General features: G+C 32.8%; 2 protein-coding genes across 3 annotated transcripts; both read left to right on the top strand.

Moving 5' to 3' along the window:
• The first annotated feature begins 1653 nt into the window (after positions 1 to 1653).
• On the top strand, positions 1654 to 6957 carry LOC100787583 (transcription factor bHLH104). Of its 2 annotated transcripts, none has more exons than XM_003555712.4 (5): positions 1654 to 1828; positions 2522 to 2584; positions 2934 to 3011; positions 3575 to 3737; positions 6593 to 6957. In XM_003555712.4, exons 1-5 carry the CDS (start codon positions 1731 to 1733, stop codon positions 6851 to 6853), a joined length of 663 nt encoding a protein of 220 aa, XP_003555760.1. In that variant the 5' UTR covers positions 1654 to 1730; the 3' UTR covers positions 6854 to 6957. The 2 variants fall into 2 exon arrangements, with proteins under 2 accessions (XP_003555760.1, XP_014628454.1); XM_014772968.2 differs by lacking the exon at positions 1654 to 1828 and adding an exon at positions 1877 to 1965.
• Positions 6958 to 14429: 7472 nt separating this feature from the next.
• On the top strand, positions 14430 to 14885 carry LOC102666162 (uncharacterized mitochondrial protein AtMg00810-like). Its single transcript, XM_006606791.1, has one exon. It carries the CDS (start codon positions 14430 to 14432, stop codon positions 14883 to 14885), a length of 456 nt encoding a protein of 151 aa, XP_006606854.1.
• Positions 14886 to 20650: the final 5765 nt, after the last annotated feature.

Raw genomic sequence — 20650 nt, 5'->3', positions numbered from 1 at the left:
ATATTTATAATTTATTAATATTGTGATATATTTTAAAGCATTATTTTAGACTTATTGTCATAAAAAATTTACAATTTATTAATTATATTGATATATTTTTAACTATAACTTATAAGTATCATATTATAAATTGAAAAACAATTCAAACTAGCATTATTTATTTAACTCAGACCAGGCCTGACTTTCGTGACCATTTCAATTCTTCTTTTTTATTCATTTTTATTTTTTTATTATTTTTTTTGGGTTAGGGTTGGAATCGGGTCACAGCAACCCAACCCAACTCGCAAGTAAAGGAATGAGTTGGAAAACCCTACGTGCATTAACAACACCTTGACAACACAACAAAGCAGAGGCACCTCCACGGAGGAGGCGTGACCCCTGACATCACTGGGCGCAAGGCTTGGCTGTGCGAGGCCGCCACATGGTCACGACAATGGTGGCGGCGTGACACGGTCTCGTTGGAGTTAGCCAAAAGAAAAAAAAAAAACATGGCAAGAAAGAGGAAGATGACGATGGAAACATTTGAATAAATTAACAATGAAAAAAAAAGAAATAATGAGCAAAAAGGGATCAGCAGCAGTCCATATGATCCTTGTTAGAGGCCAAGGTGCCCATCGACGAGGTTTAGAGAGAAAGAATGAAAAAACGAAAGGGAAGAAGAGGGGAAGGAAGAGAGAAGAGAGTTGAGGTTTAGAGAAGGCGACCCATATGAAAGAAGAAAAGAGGCGTGAGATAATGAAAAATAAGAAAATATGGATAGTATTTAATTTTTACTTTTGTTAAACACTGAACAAAAAGTTATACGAGGTTAGTGAGTTACAAGTTTTTGAATATTTGTCCAATCGATTATTCTTTATTTTGTACTATCCCTCAATCATTTTTTAACTCAAACGTTGGACAAGTATTGTTGAGTCCTTTATTTTTTTAGCGAATCAAACACACTCATAATATCTTATTGAAAACTGTTGTAACACCCTAAACATATTTAATTTTTCATATTTATTTGTAACGATGATTTAATGGTTATGATTTTTTTTATAACTTACAAAATTAATTTGTGAATATATCTTTGTTACAAATTTGATAAGAGCCAAATTATTTGCTATCTAAATTTAATTCCTTTTTAAGTGTATTAATAAATTATCTTATTGTGTACCAAAATAAATGTATTTTTAATTGTGAAGTATTTTAAATTTAGTCACATATTTATAAAATTATTATTTTTTAATTAATATCATTTTTCATGAGATAAATGTAAAGTATATTAAAATTTCTCATGAAAAAAATATTATTATTATTAATTATAAAATTAAGATGTTATTTTATTTTATAGATTAAAATCATTAATTACAAAGGTTAAATATTAATAGAAATTTTAGAAAAAAACTAATTTAAAGTAGTCTATTTTCTAATTCAATTTATTTTTCATCCAATCACTCATTAATTTTTTTAAAAAATTATTTTCTAAAGAGATAAATCTTTTGAATTAATTAACTCTTTCAATTTATTTTTATTTATCTTTATCTTTAAATTAAATTTTAATAAATTTTTAAAAGTTTTTTTGGTAGTTTATTTGTTATACATTTCAATTATTATATACATTTAATTATATAAAATAATATTTATTGTCTATACAGCTAAAATACTGTTCTTATTATTTGGGTACGCAATATTTGAAGGTTGTGTTATTCTGAAAGAGAAGATAGGGAGGGCGGTTTGGTTTGGTGCAAATGGATTCCTTAGAAGACAGCGGCTGTTGGGATTTTCTCGATTACTCTTTCATCGATCAAGCGCCCCCTGATTTCCTTTGGTCCAATAACAATAATAGGTTATTTATTCTCAATTTTTAATTGTTATTTTTTTTCTTTTTTGATTACATGTTTCTTCTTTCTGGGTTTCATTGTTGATCTTTGTGGTATTGATTTGCTGATATATGGTGAAAAACAAGACAACCCTTTTGATATGGTAATCCATTTGATTGATTGTTCGTTGTATTATAGTGGTGGCTCAAGTTCATTTTTTTTAATTAAAAAATAAATAAATCAATTGTTATTGATTTGGTGATGTATGATGAATTTTTATTTTGGTTTGCATGGTTGGATTCTTATTTTCTCGTATACCTAGTTCAGAAATTTGATTTGAATGCTTCATTAGCTCCCAGATGTTAATTGTTGTTGTATTATTGTATGCTTTTGTTTTATTAGTTCGGGGATTTTAGTTTTTGTGTCATTTTATTTATTGCCCTAATGTATGGTAATCAATATATATGATTGATTGTTCTTTCTGGGGTAGTTCAAGTTCATATTTTTTATAAATTTTATTTTGAGTTTAGTTGTTGCTTTTGTTCTGGGAAATGTAAGGTATTGAAAAGTTAGATTTTTGATAGAGCTAATGGCGTCTATTGATGCATGTAGCCAAATCACATGGCAGGACAAGAGATGGTGGCTGCTGTCTTTACTTAATATTTTTTTTTTGTGGCAAACATGGCTGATACCTTTCTCTTTTTTGCTGTATTTGCAAGTGTGAGCACCGAAATTGACATTCCAGGTGATGCTGTTGCTTGTCAAGAGAACACCAAGAAGAGGTATCTTGTCTGTTACTTTTGAAGTGATGTACTGTGTGAAAATGTGAGGATGTAATTAGTGGCTTGAAAAGTTGATGAAAATATTATTTTGACTCTATACATTCCCTCTTTTAGTTAGAATATCTGTAATTTCATTCATTAACCAAAATAAATCTAAACTTCAAATCATGCATGATTATGTTACATATCTGATTCAGTCTCAAACAAGCTGTTCAGTTGTGGTTATTACCTAACAGATTGGTTGGGTTACCTTTCTATTTTGTGTTTATATAGGGGTAGTGGGGCAATCTTTTGTATCATGATACAGCTTGGTTGTTTTTGTGATAAGTTTGGTGCAAATCTTTTGTAGGGGACGCACCGATTCATGCTTCAAGGCGGGATCAAAAGCTTGCCGTGAAAAATTGCGAAGGGAGAGACTCAATGAAAGGCATGCATGCTTTTAAATATTAAATTTATGATTCATGTCATGCCAGAGTGCTTACTGGCTGCATGTTTAGCTTTTCATGTAGCTGTTGCACAATGAATGTTTACTCTTCCCATTAATTTCTGGTTACTTGTTGCTTCACACATTTAGTTTGTACTGTCATTTTGGATACTTGAGGTAGATGCATCATGCATGTGTATGGTACCACTGATGTGTATGTACGGAATTTACAACTCTGTCAACCAAGATCATTGTTAGGCATATTTCTTCTGAGTGCAAGGCGATACCAACTTTCATAAATTGTCAGTTGTATTCGTAGGACTACTTAATGTACTTTATCCGCCCACTGGGTTACGGGTGGGTATTTTACCAGTCATTTTGATTGTATCAGATCTATCATTTCTTTCATAACTTTCTATTGTTATGTCAAAAGTGGTCTTAGTTTCTAGCTACTTAAGATAACTAGGTATACACGATACTTGTGTAACAATCACCTCATATTTTGTATTGTGTTTTGCTACTTCTTATAATGATTAAAAGTAAGAACTTGGTTGTGATTATTGCAGGTTCTGTGACTTGAGCTCTGTTTTGGAGCCAGGGAGACCTGTGAGAACAGATAAACCAGCTATACTTGATGATGCTATCAGAGTCTTGAGCCAACTTAAAACCGAAGCCCAGGAGCTCAAAAAAACAAATGAAAAATTACTAGAGGAAATAAAATGTTTAAAGGTCAGTATTGTTTCAACCATTTACTGTAGTGACTTGAATATTTTATTTCTCTTACTTTCTAGTTGCTACATCCCTGATTAGTTTTCTTTGAAATGTTGGCTTCTCTACCTTCATTCTTGAAACCTCACTGAATGATGTTGTTGGAAAAGAAAATGAATTGTAATTTTGTGCAACTACTATAAGCTTCATCTTGAAATGATTAAACTTCTATCATTTTTTTTACTAGCTCATAAAGAAAGCTTTAAGGGCTCCAACCTCCACTTTTTGCTAATGGTTATTTGATTTGTACTGCTAAAGTTAGAGAGTTTTGTAAGTATTAGGGGTGAAATGATATGATTTTAGCATGCAGTTGATGTCAGGATGCATACCAATTAAGCATTTACTAAGATAGTCCTTTTCTGCATGGACAAAACAAATAATGATTAGTTCTCTAATTATGCAGCTACTATGAATTGGTAAAAGTTGATGAGAAAAATATTGCTGCAGAGACCTATTTAAGTGTCAAAGAGTGTCCTGTTGTATTTACCTCTTTCTGATTTTTTTTTCCTAAAAAAAACCTGGAATCAGAATATTCAGGTAGTTGTTTTTTCTTTCCTTTGGACCAAAAGTGGTGGTTTTATGTCGCATTGCTTTTGGATGTTGTGCATTCTACTGTTTCGTCCTACACTTTGGTTTTATTTTAAATTCAACTTCTCTCTCAGCAACATGGTTTATTAATTATTTCAACATAGTTTTGTGTAATGTCACCACATCCTATGTCAGAGGCATTATTATTTCTAATTAATTGTCTATTGTATTTGTTTATTTAATCTAATTCTTCTGTCAGCTTGTTTAATGACACAGTCTGTTCTGACATTTCAATTCCATTAGCTCTACATTCCAGTTAGTTATGCTACTTTATTTCTCACTTCTCATCAATAGTTGTATTCTGCCATTTGTATGCATGATTATAAATTACCACGCCTAATTCAAGTTTTGCAAATTAGTCAAGTAGTGACAGTGACACTTCAACATGGTAGCTATGTTTTATCATCTCTATTGAAGATGTAATGTCATATATAGATTCAAATGGTTTTCTTGCATCATTGAAGACACCTTAGGAGTTCAAACTCTGTAAAATAGACTTGAAAGTTGTATTATAGTATTTCTTTCAAAGTTCTACAAATACAACAACAACAACAAAAGCCTTATTCACTACGTGACATTAGTTACATGAATCACATGAAGCCATTTGGCTCAGAAATCTGTCATGAGTGATCTGTTCTCGGTCTATTGACAAGTTTTATGTTGGCTGCCGAGGACTTACAACCCTCCTCATTTATCATGTCTTGGGACCGACTATGATATACCATAGTTGGAGTTGAAGTCTTCCAATAGTATAGTATACAAAAATTATAGTCTTATGATTTAAAGAAGTCTTGACCTCTAAAACCTAGGTGATTGATTGGATCATGAATGATGGTTGATATATTGATAACTAAATAACTAACATAACATAGCATGATGCAAACGTGAGTTAGAGGAAATTTGTGCTTCAAGCTATAGCCTTTATGTATTGCCTCTTTCTGTCTATAACTCTCTTAAAAGAGCATTAGTTTGCTCTAAAACTCCCTCTTTAGGAGTAAAATCGTCGACTTGGGTTGCAATCATGGCCTGTGTAACATAGCTCACACCTGTAATTGTGATTTTAGATGATTGATTGGTCATGGAGTGTTGATATAATGCATGTGTGCTATAGGAAATTTCAATTTGTGCTTCACCTAGCCTTATACTGTCTCCATCTCTCCATATAACTCTCTTACAAACTATTATTTGGCTCTATAACTCTTATTATGGATTTGACCTTCAATCATGGCCTATCTATCTTAAACCACAGGCTGCTAGTTATTTCCTGTCGTATTCTTAGTTGCAATCTGGAGCTTTAAGACAGCCCTTCCTACAAATTCCCATATTTCTGTTGTTTGTAGTAGACCATTTCGCAATACCTTCCTTGCTTAGATGTATAATTTGAAATATCAAGTTTGAGATAATCATATATCAACAATGGTGATGAGGCAATCGTAATTTAATATCAGGGTGTATATTATCAACTGCTATTTATATAAAACACTGAAAACTTGTTAGAAGACATAACCGTAATGTACTGATAACTAAGTGGTTGGATATAATAAATTTATATCATTACCATGGAGCAAATATGTCTTTTGAACAACCTCTGTTATTTTGGCATTCCATTCCCCTATATATTACTTTTATGTAATCTGCATATCAGTTTTTAGGCTGAAATACAATTAGATATGTCTCAAATGCACAATAAATGGATACTCTTGTAGACATTGGTTGATGATTAGCTTCTGGTATTAACTTATGTTAGGTGCCTATACATATCATTAAGAAATTAAAAATAATCCAAGGTATAAAACAAAGGTCGCCCAAAAAAACCCAGAAAAATAATGCATGCACTAGTAAGGAAAGGAGAGAGCAGAAACATGCAGAAGTATGGTTTTTTTTTTTTTTTGGAGGGTGTTATGTATTAAATTTAGTTGAAATGTGTTTGCGAGTCTAAGCAACCATGTAGCTAACTTCACCAAGTGGGATCAGAATTTGTTATTGTATTGAAATATGTTAGCTGTGGTACAAGAGTTCATCAACAATTTTTGTTTTTTAGGTTACATTATATTGGGTGATCTATGTAGCCTACCACATCTAGTGAGATAAAACTTTGTTGTTGGTGATGTATCAAAATGTGTCTAGTGGTACCTGAGTTCATACTTCAACAATTTTTTAGTTTACTCCAGAGTTACATTGCTTTAGTGTTTGAGTCTAAAGTTCTACATTTTTTTCCCCATCAACAGGCAGAGAAAAACGAACTACGCGAAGAGAAACTTGTTCTGAAAGCAGATAAGGAAAGGATTGAGAAGCAGTTGAAGGCCTTGCCCGTTGCACCAGCAGGGTTTATGGCTCCACCTGTAGCTGCTGCTGCTGCAGCATATCAAGCAGGGGTGAACAAGATGGCCGTATATCCAAACTATGGCTACATCCCAATGTGGCAATATCTTCCTCAATCTGTCAGAGACACATCACATGATCATGAGCTCAGGCCTCCAGCTGCATAGTTGTTTCTATTATTGTTGCACTTTGGATAATTATTTAACATTTGCGAAGTATTGACATGTAAATATTGTCATCGTTTCGATTATTTATTTTTATTTTTTACTTAGTATAATGTGCTAAAAATAGGTTTTCAAGTAATCTATGATGGCAATGACATGAAAACTCTGTCGATGTACATTGCAAATTGCCCAGTTCTTCACTTCTTAGTAGCTCGCTAAATTCAATACTAAATTTATTGAAAGTTTTATTTTATGAGAAAATCTAAGGTGACGCTACCTGGCATGTTATTTGTAGTTTTTCAAGCAAATTATAGAAATCTCCCCTGAAGTTTACTTTAATTACACATGCACCCCTCCTTTCCCAAAAATGTCCCTATTTATTTTCAACACAGACCCAACCTAATCTCAATTGTCATCCCCTAAGGAGTTGCTGTGGTAGTGGTGAGAGAGGGAGTTGATGGTGGAGGGCTGTGACAGCCGAGAGGCATGGAGTCGAGGGTGATGTGATGGGGCCGGTGTCTAGAGGTGAGCAAGATCTATGAGAGTGGTGAGTGAGATCTGTGAGAACTCAAAATTCTGAATCCCTCTTATTCAACATTCTAATCTTGGCACTGCAACCATTTCCCTTGTCCTCCCGTCGTCGTCGTCGCTGTTGCCTTGCTCTTTGATTATCTCTTTGCCCTTTCAGCAACCAATTCGACGTTGTTGCATTCAACCCCCTCTTCTTCCTCAAATTGATTTTGGATAACCAACGTCTATATTGTTCTTTATCTCAACCCCTCTCATACTTTTCTAAGCAAACAAGAAAAGAGAAAGGTTGCCAAAAACAATCTTAACTTTCTTTTGTCTTCTTCACGCACCATTCATTATGTTGCTTTCTTCTTTGCATTCATTCATTCTCATGAGAGGTGGTCCTTCGTTGTTGTGTCTATTTTGGTCTAGGCGCATTGGTTATGAAGGTTCGTTGGCAAGTGGTGGTAGTTGGTGTGACTGTTAACGACGAAGGTAAGGTATGTTGATTTTTTTTTTTTGCAACTTCAATCTAGTTTTATAAGGAATTTGCAATCCTTAAAAAACTTACGGATTGATCATCTATAAGTTTTATAAAAGTTTCGTATTGATAATTCATAAATTTTATATAACTTACGGATTAGCAATTCGTATGATTGTTATGAATTGACAATATGTAAAACACATATGGATTGTCAATCCGTAAGAACCTTTTTTTTTTATTTTTTTTAAATTATTTTTTAAATATAATTAGTTTTATCATTTAAAATATTTTTAAACACATATAGTTTCATAATTTGTACCTTTTAATTTTTATAGTTTGAAAGTGATGTTTATTTTAAAATAATTTATATTTTTATTTTATTTTAGTCATTTTATTTAAAATTGTTTTTTAGCAAAGAAATATTTTTCTAACAGTAAAGGAGCACACTGTCAACTATTATACAACAATGCAAAATATTCATATGGTTCTTTTGTAAGAGATAATTATACATCTGCATCATCATCACTAGCTTGTATCCTAAGGCTGCCTATAGTCTGACGTAATCCCCTGATTCTAACCATAGTTGACTTTCATAAACTAACTAATAAATTGAATAATAAATAAATTTAATTTAAAATACTGAATAAATTACTATTTAATAATTCATAAATAAATATTTAATTATTTTTTAATTTACTTTTTAATACTTTTATATATTCATAAATCAATATAGAAATTCTTTTTAAAAATTTATACACTTCACATCACTAATTCTAGTAAACTTAAACATATGTTCAAAATCTAAGTACAATTTTTTTTTATTTCTAATAAATGACTATTTCATTTTTTTTTACAAATTAGTATTTGAATACTTTTAAATATTTATAAACAAATGAAGAAATTTTAATTTTATACTTTCAAACACTATTTATATAAATATTTAATACTATTAGTGTAATAATATTTATATGACTATATCAATAAAAAAAAATCATTTACAAATTGAGATTTTCTTGTTAAACTAATTTGTACAATATATACTTATAAAAATTTGGAATTAATGATATTTAAAAAATTTATAAATAACTATTTTAAATATCAAATATAATTAAATTTTTTATCTTTTAAAATAAATAAATAACAATAATATTTATACATTCATTTTTTTAATAAGCAAAATACTTAAATTATTTACTTATTGAATAAATTAATTAAATAAAAACACATTAAAAATATACAACAATATTTATTTATAAATTAATTTATTTTTTAATAAGAAAAATTATTCTTATTTTATTAATTAATAAATTAAAAAAAATTATACGAATTGGTAATCCGTCTGTATCATACGGATTTCAAATCCGTATAAATGCCAAACACTATAAATGTCAAACGAAGAAAAGGGGCGTAGACGAAGGGACTTATGACAAATGGGACGACAACGTATATGGTGGGAGCAGTGGCACTCATTGGCAGCACGACGCAGATGGAGGGACGAATGGCGGCCTCTTGATGACACTGAAATGAAGAAGGAGAACAACAATGGAGAAAGGGTGAGGGAGAGAAGAGGGAAAGCAATTTTAAATTTTTAACTGAAGGGCATTTTTACCACTTTACTTAAAATGTTGGATACACCAACAATTTTGTTGGGTGCAAAAAAAAACCCTTCTCATTTAAGCAACTTTGAATCCATTTATACATGTAAGGAATAATTTTAAGAATGGAGATTTCACTTAAAAAAAATGGAGATTTCAATTCACTGCTATTTGAATTGATTCTTGAATCAATTCACGGGCTAATACATATTTGAATTGCATCACTTATTCATAAATGGATTCCAAAAAAATAAAATGTATGGTGCGTGCCGGGAATAGTTTCTTTGATAATGCATTTGCTCGAAGATGCTTGATAAATGGAAACATCTTGAATGGAGAATTGCTTTCTCTTTTTTTTTTTTGACAGAGAAAGGGAATGAGAACATTTTGGGAACAAAAAATCATTGAAACATCATGTGCCAATCACATGCATATTTATTAATGAAACTAACGTTGTTTGGGACATAGGGGAGGCTTGTGTAATGAGAATGTGGAAGTTAGGAGATTTTGTGTAAGGTTAAAAAAAGAGAGGAGGAAATACATGTGTAATTAGAGTAAATCTTAGGAGAGGTTAGTATAATTTGCTTTATTTTTATGGTTTAGTTGTATTTTTGGTTTCTATAATTTATGTGTATTTTGGTCTCTCTGAGTTATTTTTGAGATACTTAAGTTTGTATATTGAATTTTCTTTTCCACCTAAAATCATTAAATTCTCGTTCTCTATTTAAAATCTTCATAAAATGAGTCGATTAAATTGTTTTAGATCTTTGACTCAAAGTTCACTAATCAAACAACAAATTTCACCTTAAAAAAAGAAAAGAACTACTTTTTTCCTTTTTCAAACTCAAATTTCACATATTATTAAATGCGTTTAACTTTTAAATTTTTGAAGTTGTTTCATATCTCAAATTCATTATAAACTTTACAAATATTTTGATAATAAAAATGAGAAATTGAGAGTTTTAATTAGCAGAAAATTAATAGAAAGAGTAATTTTTCTTAATTTCAATAATTGAAAGACTTAATTAAATGGGAATAATTAAGAGACTAAAATCACACGTATATCAAATTATTGGAATTAGAAGTACACTTAATTCTTATTTTTTTTTATAAATATAGATCACAAATTTTGCCTATGTCGTACCTTTGTGCAAAGGTATTTTTGTTTTTTTGAGGGAAAACATGATCATATCATTTCATTAAGGAGAATAACTTGTACAAATGTGGGAATACAAATAAAATCATGGGAGCTAGCATGAAAAATTGATGTCCTAGCTAACTTGTGAGCAACAAAATTTGTTTGCCTCCTTACTAAACTCACACGAGTTTTTGATACAAGAAAGAGATGCCCTACATTTGGCTAATAAAACATGGAAAGCATTGTGTGTTGAAGATTAATCTAGAAAAGTGTAAATGTATAATTGGTGGTCCATTATCTAGAGAGTTCTACACCTATGGATATGTTGTAGTGTGTAGAAACTTCTTGATGGATGTAGAAAAATTATCTTATTATCTAAAGTCATAGAAGCACCTAGAACATTATAGAGATGAATGGTAGATGATAGATGAGTCTACAAGACTCTAGGACTAAGTAGTATAGAAGTGTGTAGAAATCACCTATGTAACCTATATAAAGACATAAGTTGTAGCAAGCCATGTAATGTAAGAAAAGAAGCTAATAAACACAATTCAAGTTAAGGTGTCAATTTTCTGAAAACTCATCCTCTTCCTACTCCCATCATTTCTATCATACATTTCTACCATATCCTTCCATAGAAAAAATGCATAACCACGTCCCATATCCTAACAGTGGCATCAGAGCAGTGTTGATCCTATGGCCTTTGCTACATCACCTAGCCCACCAACCTTCAACTATAACCAAACCTTAGTTCCCATATTTAATGGGGAAGCATATGATTATTGGAGCATCCAAATGCAAACTCTATTCATCTCACAAGACTTGTGAGATGTTATAGAGAATGGCTATCCAGTCCTAGAAAGCCAAGAAGAATTGGCTACGTGGACAGCAGCAAAGCAAAAGGAGAACAAGCAAAACAAGCAACATGATGCTAAGGCTCTACTATTCATCCAACAAGGAGTTAGTAGGAGATCTTTCCAAGAATCATGCAAGCAAAAAATACAAAGAAGATGTGGGAGACTCTGAAAAATGAATTTAAAGGCACAGGCAAGGTAATTTCTATTAAACTTCAATCTTTGTGGAAGGATTTTGATAGATTAATAATGCGGGAAGATGAATCTATATAATCTTTCTTCTCTCGTGTCTCTAATATCTTCAATCAAATTATAAGTTACATGGACACGATTGAAGACAAGAAAATAATACTAAAAATATTAAGAAGTCTTCCCGTAAAATATGATCATATTGTGGCTGCCATAGAAGAATCAAAAGATTTATCTAAACTTACTCTAGTAGAATTAATGGGCTCTTTAGAAGCTCATGAAGCTAGAATGAAAAGATTTGAGCAGCCACTAGAGCAAGGATTCCAATCTAAAATTAATATCTCTAAAAATGATGGAGATAAAAAATAACCACGGTAAATTTCCTCAAAAAAGAGGAGGAGCATTCACTAATCGTGGTAAAAGGAGCGGAAAGCAATATAATAATAATGCTTCAAGCTCCTATTGCAAATTATGCAAGAAAAATAATTATGATACAAATGATTGTCGGTACAAATGCAAAAAGTGCAAAAGGCACCTACACTACGAAAAAGATTGTTTTTACCGACAAAAAGAAGAAGCAAATTTTCTAGAAAATAAAGAATCCCTTGATCATACTTTGTACTCCGCTTTATCTTCTCAAGAATCAAGGGATTTATGGTATGTTGATAGTGGTTGTTCAAACCACATGACAAAAAACAAAAGTTGCTTTGTGCAACTAGATGAGACAATAAAATCCAAAGTTACACTTGGTGATGGAAATGTTCAAACAGTTGAAGGAAAATGCACCATTGCTGTTAAAACTCAAAATGGTAGCCAAAAATATATCCATGATGTTTTTTATGTGCTAGGTCTTAGTCAAAATCTTCTAAGTGTTGGTCAACTTATTCATAAAAATTATAAAGTCATCTTTGATGATGATAAATGTAATATCATGGATAAAAGAAAGGGCCAAATTATTTCTATCAAAATGGCTCCTAATAAAGTATTTCCTCTATTTATGCCATTTGGGCAAAACAATGCATTGAAATGTGAGAATATGGATGAGTCCATACTGTGGCACTTGAGGTATGGTCATCTAAACTTTAATGGCCTCAAATTATTAAAACAAAAAAATATGGTGTTTGGGCTTCCTTTTATTTCATCTAACCTTAAAGTTTGTGAAGGCTGCATTTATGGCAAGATGCACAGGTTACCATTTCCAAAAACATCTTGGAGAGCTAAAGCTCCACTTCAATTAGTGCATGCTGATATCTAGGAACCATCAAGTACCCCCAACTTTGGTGGAAAAAGATATTTTCTCCTCTTCGTTGATGACTACACTCGAATGATGTGGGTGTACTTCATTCAAAAAAAATCCAATGCATTCTCTTGCTTCAAGGAGTTCAAGGCCCTAGTGGAAAAGCAAAGTGGGCATTCCCTCAAAATCTTGAGAACAGATCACGAGGGAGAATTCAATGGGCACATATTCATTAATTTTTGCAATGATCATGGCATCAAGAAGGAGCTGACTGTTCGTCACACTCCACAACAAAATGGTGTCGTTGAAAGGAAAAATAGAATCATTATGGAAATGGCTCGATTGATGCTACAGCACAAGAACCTGCCAAAGAATCTATGGGCAGAAGCTGTTAGCACAACAGTATACATCCTCAATTGTTCTCCAACTAAAGCAGTCTTAGATATGACGCCATATGAAGCATGGTTCAACAGAAAACCAACAGTTGATCATTTTAAAGTTTTTGGATGTGTTGCTTATTCGCACATTCCAAAGGAGAATCGAGAAAAGCTCGATGAAAAAAGAGAAAAGTGTATCTTTGTCGGCTATAGTGACCAATCTAAAGGTTACCGATTATTCAAACCAGATTCAAAGCTGCTGATCATTTCAAGAGATGTAATCTTTGACGAAGGAGCAAGCTGGCAATGGAGTATTGAAGTCAATGAGACGCAAGAAGTAACCAATCCAAGCCCGTGCACACTGCCACCATCACCAACACAACATGACCAACAACACCAGCAAGAAGAAGTAGAAGAAGTCCCACAACAAAAATTTCGAAGATTAGGAAGGCCACACAAACCAAATCCAAAGTACACAAATGTTGGATTTTTTGCCTGTGAACCTCAAAAGTTTGAGGAAGCATCGAAAGAAGAAGTTTGGAGAAAAGCCATGGACGAGGAAATCAAAATGATAGAGAAAAATCATACATGGGAGCTCATGCAAAAACCAGAAGACAAGGAGATCATTGGCCTGAAATGGGTTTACAAAATTAAATATAATGAGGATGAAGCAATCCAAAAACACAAAGCACGACTTGTCGCTAAAGGCTATTCACAACTGCCAGGAGTTGATTTCAATGAAACATTTGCTCCCGTTGTGCGCATGGAAACAATCAGAACTGTACTAGCCTTAGCTACACAGTTGAAGCTACAAGTCTACCAGCTAGATGTAAAATCAGTTTTCTCGAATGGAGAGATTGAAGAAGTCTGCATGGAGCAACCACAAGGATACAAAGTTCAAGGAGAAGAAGACAAAGTATATCGCTTGAAAAAGACGCTTTATGGTCTCAAACAAGCTCCCCGAGCATGGAACAACAAAATAGACAAATACCTCGTCAAGCATAGATTCCTCAAAAGTCCAAGTGAGCCGTCACTATATGTGAAGATGCAAGGTAATCATTTCTTGATTTTGTTCCTATACGTAGATGATTTAATCTACACCGGCAACAACTCACAAATGATGAAAGAATTCAAAAAGGCTATGATGCAAGAGTATGAAATGACCGATCTTGGACTCATGAGATAGTTTCTCGGCATGCAAGTCAAGCAAAGACCTGGACAAATATTTATCTCGCAAGAAAAATATGCGGATGACTTACTGAAGAAGTTCAACATGCAAGATTGCAAACCACTTGCCACACCTATGGCGATGAACGAGAAGCTTTCAAAAGATGATAGGCAAAACAAAGTTGATGCAATAGTTTATAGAAGCCTAGTCGGTTTGCTAATCTACTTAACCAACTCAAGGCCAGACATCATACATGTAGTTAGCATCGTGTCTAGATTCATAAGTAACCCAAGCAAAGCACACTTTGCAGCAGCCAAGAGAATCCTAAGATATGTCAAATGCACAAAGGATTTTGGCATTTTGTACGAGGCAGATAGAGACTTTAACTTGACAGGTTATACAGATAGCGATTGGGCTGGAAGCACAAATGATAGAAAAAGCACAAGTGGATATGTGTTTCTTCTAGGCAACAAAGCAATATAATGGGCATCAAAGAAGAAAACGACAATTGCTCTATCATCAGTAGAAGCAGAATACATGGTTGCAACAAGCTCTGCGTGTGAAGTGACATGGCTCAGAAAAATTCTGCAAGACGTACAACAAGACTCCAACAGTTATTCATTGTGATAATATGTCAGCTATTGCAATGACTAAGAATCCAGTATTCCACAGTCGTACAAAGCACATTGAGATTAGATACCACTTCATCAGAGAGCTCGTGGAACATGGAGAAATGAAAATGGAGTTCTGCAAGATTGAAGAACAATTAGCAGACATCTTCACCAAGCCAATTGCAACAGAGAAGTTCATCAAATTCAGAGACATGCTTGGAGTTCAAGACTTTTCTAGATTAAGGGGGGGGGGGGGGGGTGTTGAAGATTAATCTAGAAAAGTGTAAATGTATAATTGGTGGTCCATTATCTAGAGAGTTCTACACCTATGGAGATGTTGTAATGTGCAGAAACTTCTTGATGGATGTAGAAAAATATCTTATTATCTAAAGTCATAGAAGCACCTAGAACATTATAGAAATGGATGGTAGATGATAGATGAGTCTAGAAGACTCTAGGACTAAGTAGTATATAAGTGTGTAGAAATCACCTATGTAACCTATATAAAGGCATAAATTGTAGCAAGTCATGTAATTTAAGAAAAGAAGCTAATAAGCACAATTAAGTTAAGGTGTCAATTTTCTGAAAACTCATCCTCTTCCTACTCCCATCATTTCTATCATATATTTCTACCATATCCTTCCATAGAAAAAAGGCATAATCACGTCCCATATCATAACATTGTGCCCTACTGTTGAATTTGTTATGTTATCCTTAATCATTTTACAATCTGTTTCAAACATAACATTATGGAGATTGAGTTGCTGAATCTATAGTATGGTGTGATGAAGAGTAAAAACTTCAGCTTCATGTGCAGTAGGTGTTCCTGGATAGAGCTCTGTTCTTGCTTTTATGAAAGTACCCTGGTCATCACGCATGCAAAACCCGATACCAAACTTGTTCTGGTCAATGAAAAGAGCAACATCAAGATTGCATTTAAGTGAACCTGTATGTGGGGGGTTCCATACATAAGTAGCTGCAACTTGAGGAGGCAAAGTGTTTGTGTGGTTCTTCTTGCGCACAGATAGCCATTCAAATAAAAATTGTTACGCCAGAGAAATTGCAATAGAGGCGAGTGTTTCTATATTTTTCCAAAGCTTCTAGTTTCTGGATTTCCATATGCACCATAATGACAAAGCTACCATGTTGGAGTCATGCGGTTGAAGGTGCTCGAGAAGAGAGAAGATGAGATCATTGTAACTATCAGTAGAATCTATCTTTCCTCGAATCACATCCCAAAGATTAGCAGCAATCCAGATCTCTTTGGCTTTAACACATGCTATAAAAATATGCCATTCATTTTCGTGAGCAGAAACAACACTGAGATGGGCAATTAACTCCTCTAGTGAGGAGTCTTTGACGTATTGGTAAACAACCTCTCAGAGTCCTCCATAAGAAATGTTTGATCTTTGGAGGAATATGAAGATTCCAAACTAAATGTCAGTCTCTATTAGCCTTCAAGTGGTTAGTATATTGCAAATTTTCCATGATGCAATGGTATGAAGTTTCAACATAAGAAGAGCCATTTGGAGAGAAGTTCCAGATCAGTCTATCATCATTAGATATATTAAGAAGAGGAATAGATTTAATAGCATGTGCATCTGATTGGTTGAAGATAGAATCAATGAGATTGCCTCGCCATTCCTTTCTTTGATGATCTATGATATCTCCAATAATGAGGGACTCCAACCCAAGGGGATTTGTAGATGAAACCTAGGATCCTTGGGGAGAGTTGAGCCACAACTGGCACCAAAGGTTTATGGATAGACTGTTTCCAATATTCCACTTCATTCCCTCCTTGACAACAACTTGTGAAACATGAATACTACTCCAGACATAGCTTGAATTATTGTCTAACTTGGCATCCAAAAAATTCCCTCAAGGAAAATATTTATCTTTGATCACTTGTGAAACCATATATCTTGGTTGATCAATAATCTTCAACCTTGCTTTCGTATCATTGCAAGATTAAAAGCATGAAGTTGTCTAAAGCCCATACTTCCAAATTCTTTTTTCATTGTGAGCTTGTCCCGTTGGAGCCAATTGATACCCTTTCTTGATTGATTTCTTGAACCCCACCAAAAAGAACTCATCATCTTCTGAAGCTCATCCTCAAGAATGGAAGGAAGGAGAAAAACACATATAATAAGTAGGAATGGATTGAGCAACATATTTAATTAAGATTTATTTACCGGCCTTTGACAAATTTTTGGATGTCCAATGGTTGATGCGCTTCCAAAGTCTTTCTTTGATGAATCCAAAAACTTTTTTTTCTGCCAATTATTTAAGGTAGGCCAAGATATTTCCTAGTGCCGAGCGTCTCAATAACACCCAAACGAGAGGAGATGGTTTGTATAGAGCTTTGAGGAGTGCTTGAACTGAAGAATATTTCTGATTTTTGGAAATTGATCATTTGCCTGAAAGCTCTACCATAAGTGTCAAGAATATTTTTTAGGATAGAAGCTTCAGTTTCATTTGACCGGCAAAAAAGAAAAGAATCATTAGCAAATAAAAGGTGTATGAGGATAGGAGATTCTCCATACACTTTGATACCATGGATGTCCCCTCTATTCTCATATTTTTTTATTAGTGAGAATAGTCCTTTAGTGCATAATATAAAGAGGTAAGGTGACAATAAATCACCCTGCCTTATCCCTTTTCTAGGAGTAATTTTTCCAAGAGAATCACCATTGATCAACATAGAATAATGAATAGTCTAAAGACAGATTTTGATCTAATTTATCAATGTCTCATGAAAACCCATCTTCTGTAAGAGACAAAACAGATAATTCCAATCAACTCTATCAAAGGCTTTATTGATGTCAACCTTTAGAGCAACCTTGCAAATTTTCCCTTTTATTTTGCATCTCATGTGGTGAATAAGCCAAAATGATATTGTCTAGAATTGAGCGATCTTCTACAAAATCTTTGGAAGTAAAGGCTTTAATCGGTTAGCAAAGACTTTTGAAATGATTTTATATAGGACATTACAAAGAAATACATAGAAAATTTCTCGGCCACAGAGATGCCAAAATCTTTTGAAGAAAGCATGATTTAAGCCATATGAACTAGGAGACTTGTCTAAATTCATCTGAAAAAGTACTGTTTGAAATTCCTCTAAAGAAAAAGGTGCAATTAGAGACTCGTTATCATAAGCAAAAACACATTAGGGAATATTATTCATACTGACATAAAGTCATTACAACTATTATCAGCACTAAAAAGATTATTAAAATAAGAGATTTCTACATCACATTTTTCACCATACTCATGAACTACAGTACGATCATCGCGAGCTAGAGATGCAATAAAATTATTTTTCTTCCTTGAGGATGTTGAGGAGTGAAAATATTTTGAATTGACATCACCATCCTTAAGCCAGAAATTTTTTTATCTTTGACGCCAATAGGTTTCTTCTTGAGCAATAAGAGCACCCAGCTTATTTTTTTATTTCCAGATAAGATCAATCATCATGTGAGTTTGGAGCAGCCTCCAAATCCCTCCTACAAGCTTCCAATATGTTCTTGAAAATCTCTTCTAATTTTTCGTCCCCGCTCATTCATCTATTTCGTGCACGAAGCAATTTTGTCAAGGAAAAAAATAGAAGAATTTGTCCAATCTACCAACATGACATCATTCAGTTTTGGTTCTTGTAGCCATGCATTTTCAAAGTGGAATTGCCTCTTGGAAGCTCTTTTCTTAGCATCATGAGGTTCGATGATGATAGGAGTATGGTCAGTTTGGAAAAAGATCAATCCACTCCACTGTTGCCAAGCCTCGGTCAAATTTTAATTTTCTCCAATACCATCACGCTCTCTTCGCCTTTTAGAGCAAGTAAATTGGTAACCCTCCATACGAAGATCATGGATGATCATTCAGGCCAAGATGGATGATCATTCAGGCCAATTTTTCGTCACTAGTGAGCAAATCATTAAAATTACCAAATACAAAAAGCTTGAGTCTGTCTAACCCATACATTTGCCAAGCAATGGGCAACAACATTTGTTTCCCTGTTAACATACTTCAACATGATTGACAATCACGGAAGATGCATATTGGTGATTTGATACTATAAGGAATTTTACATTATCATTCAATTATTATTTTTCATGTTTAGTAACAGTATTGACTTTTTTAAACATCTATAATTTTTTTTTTTATAAATCACTTTATATGAAAAAGGTTAGAAACACATTCTCTTGAACACATTTTTTTCCATTGGTTAAAACTTATTGAAAATGATAAAATTTTCAAGGTCTTATTTCATATTTAATGATTTGTAATCCTAATTTTGTAATTTTCAATAAATTTTAATCAATCAGAAAGAAAGAGAGAATTTGTGTTCTTAGCACTCATCTACATATATTCTTCACTAGAGATAATCTTGTACAAGTTAGATAAAGCTACTATGGACAATAATTTCACTAAGCTAAAACAATCTTGTGCTAGTTGATTTGTGTTTCATGTTATATATGATGATTTTTTTTTTTTTTGTGTGTGGTGGGGATAAGAATAGGTTGGACCCCTAACAAGAGTCTATGACCTAGTTTATTTAAATTCTGGCCTGACCTGTTTAATAAAAAGACTAGACTTGTGCTTTTATAAAAAAAAAACCTATTTAATTAAATAGGCTAGACTTGGGCTAGTAAAAAAGTTTATTAAGCTTGATAGGTTGGCCTATTTATTCATTTAATATAGGACAAATTATATGAGAATGACTATTTTTATATGAAAATAGGAATGACTAATCTCAAATGTTAGATTAAAATGAAAAGTCAAGATTAAAACCTCATTTAACCATCAAATCTCTATAAGATTTACCATAGAAAATTAAATATCTTAAAGACTAATTAATGACATCCTAAAATATCTCAAACCTATTATCACCATGACCACCATCCGTTTCCGTCACAACTGTCATGACCTCCACTATAATCACCATCATGATTGTCAACCGCCGCCACCACTAACATGACTTTTCTCGTTGTTACTATCGCCACCACCACCACAACACTGTGATCACATCTATGACAATCGTCATCGCTACCAACATAACCATCGTCGCTGTTGCTACCACAATCGATGGTGGTGATTGTGGTAACAATCTTAACGTAAATTAAATTTTTAAGATATTTAATTTTTTGTTTGATAAATCTTATAGAGATTTTATGGTTAAATGAGATTTTAATTTGAATTTAAAATGTTTTAATCTTAACTTTTTATTTTAATCTAACAGTTAAACTTAGTCATTCTTATTCTCACATAAAATAGTCATTCTCATATGATACGTCCTAAATATTTTTGTGAATTATACTTTCATATTTAATATCTTAATAAGGTAATAATCTTATATCATAAATAAAATAAATATTTGTGATAAAAAAGGTCTTTAAAAGGGCTAATAGCCCAAGTTAGGCTTTTAAAAAGATTAGACCAAGCCTAAAAAAAGCCTCTACTAGACCATTAATTTTTTATAATAGGCAAGACCTATTTATATAAAGTTTGGTTTGGTCTAACCTATTCTTACCCCTAAAGAGCACTAATGAGAATTAAACCTTAGCCCTTGCTTCTAACTAAAATTTAATAAAAAAAACATTGACAATATAACGATTTTTATATTATTATCTAATTGTAAAT

The sequence above is a fragment of the Glycine max genome, chromosome 20 (genome assembly GCF_000004515.6).
Source record: "Glycine max cultivar Williams 82 chromosome 20, Glycine_max_v4.0, whole genome shotgun sequence".
Taxonomy (NCBI): Eukaryota; Viridiplantae; Streptophyta; class Magnoliopsida; order Fabales; family Fabaceae; genus Glycine; species Glycine max.
This window is presented reverse-complemented; position numbering and strand designations above follow the sequence as displayed.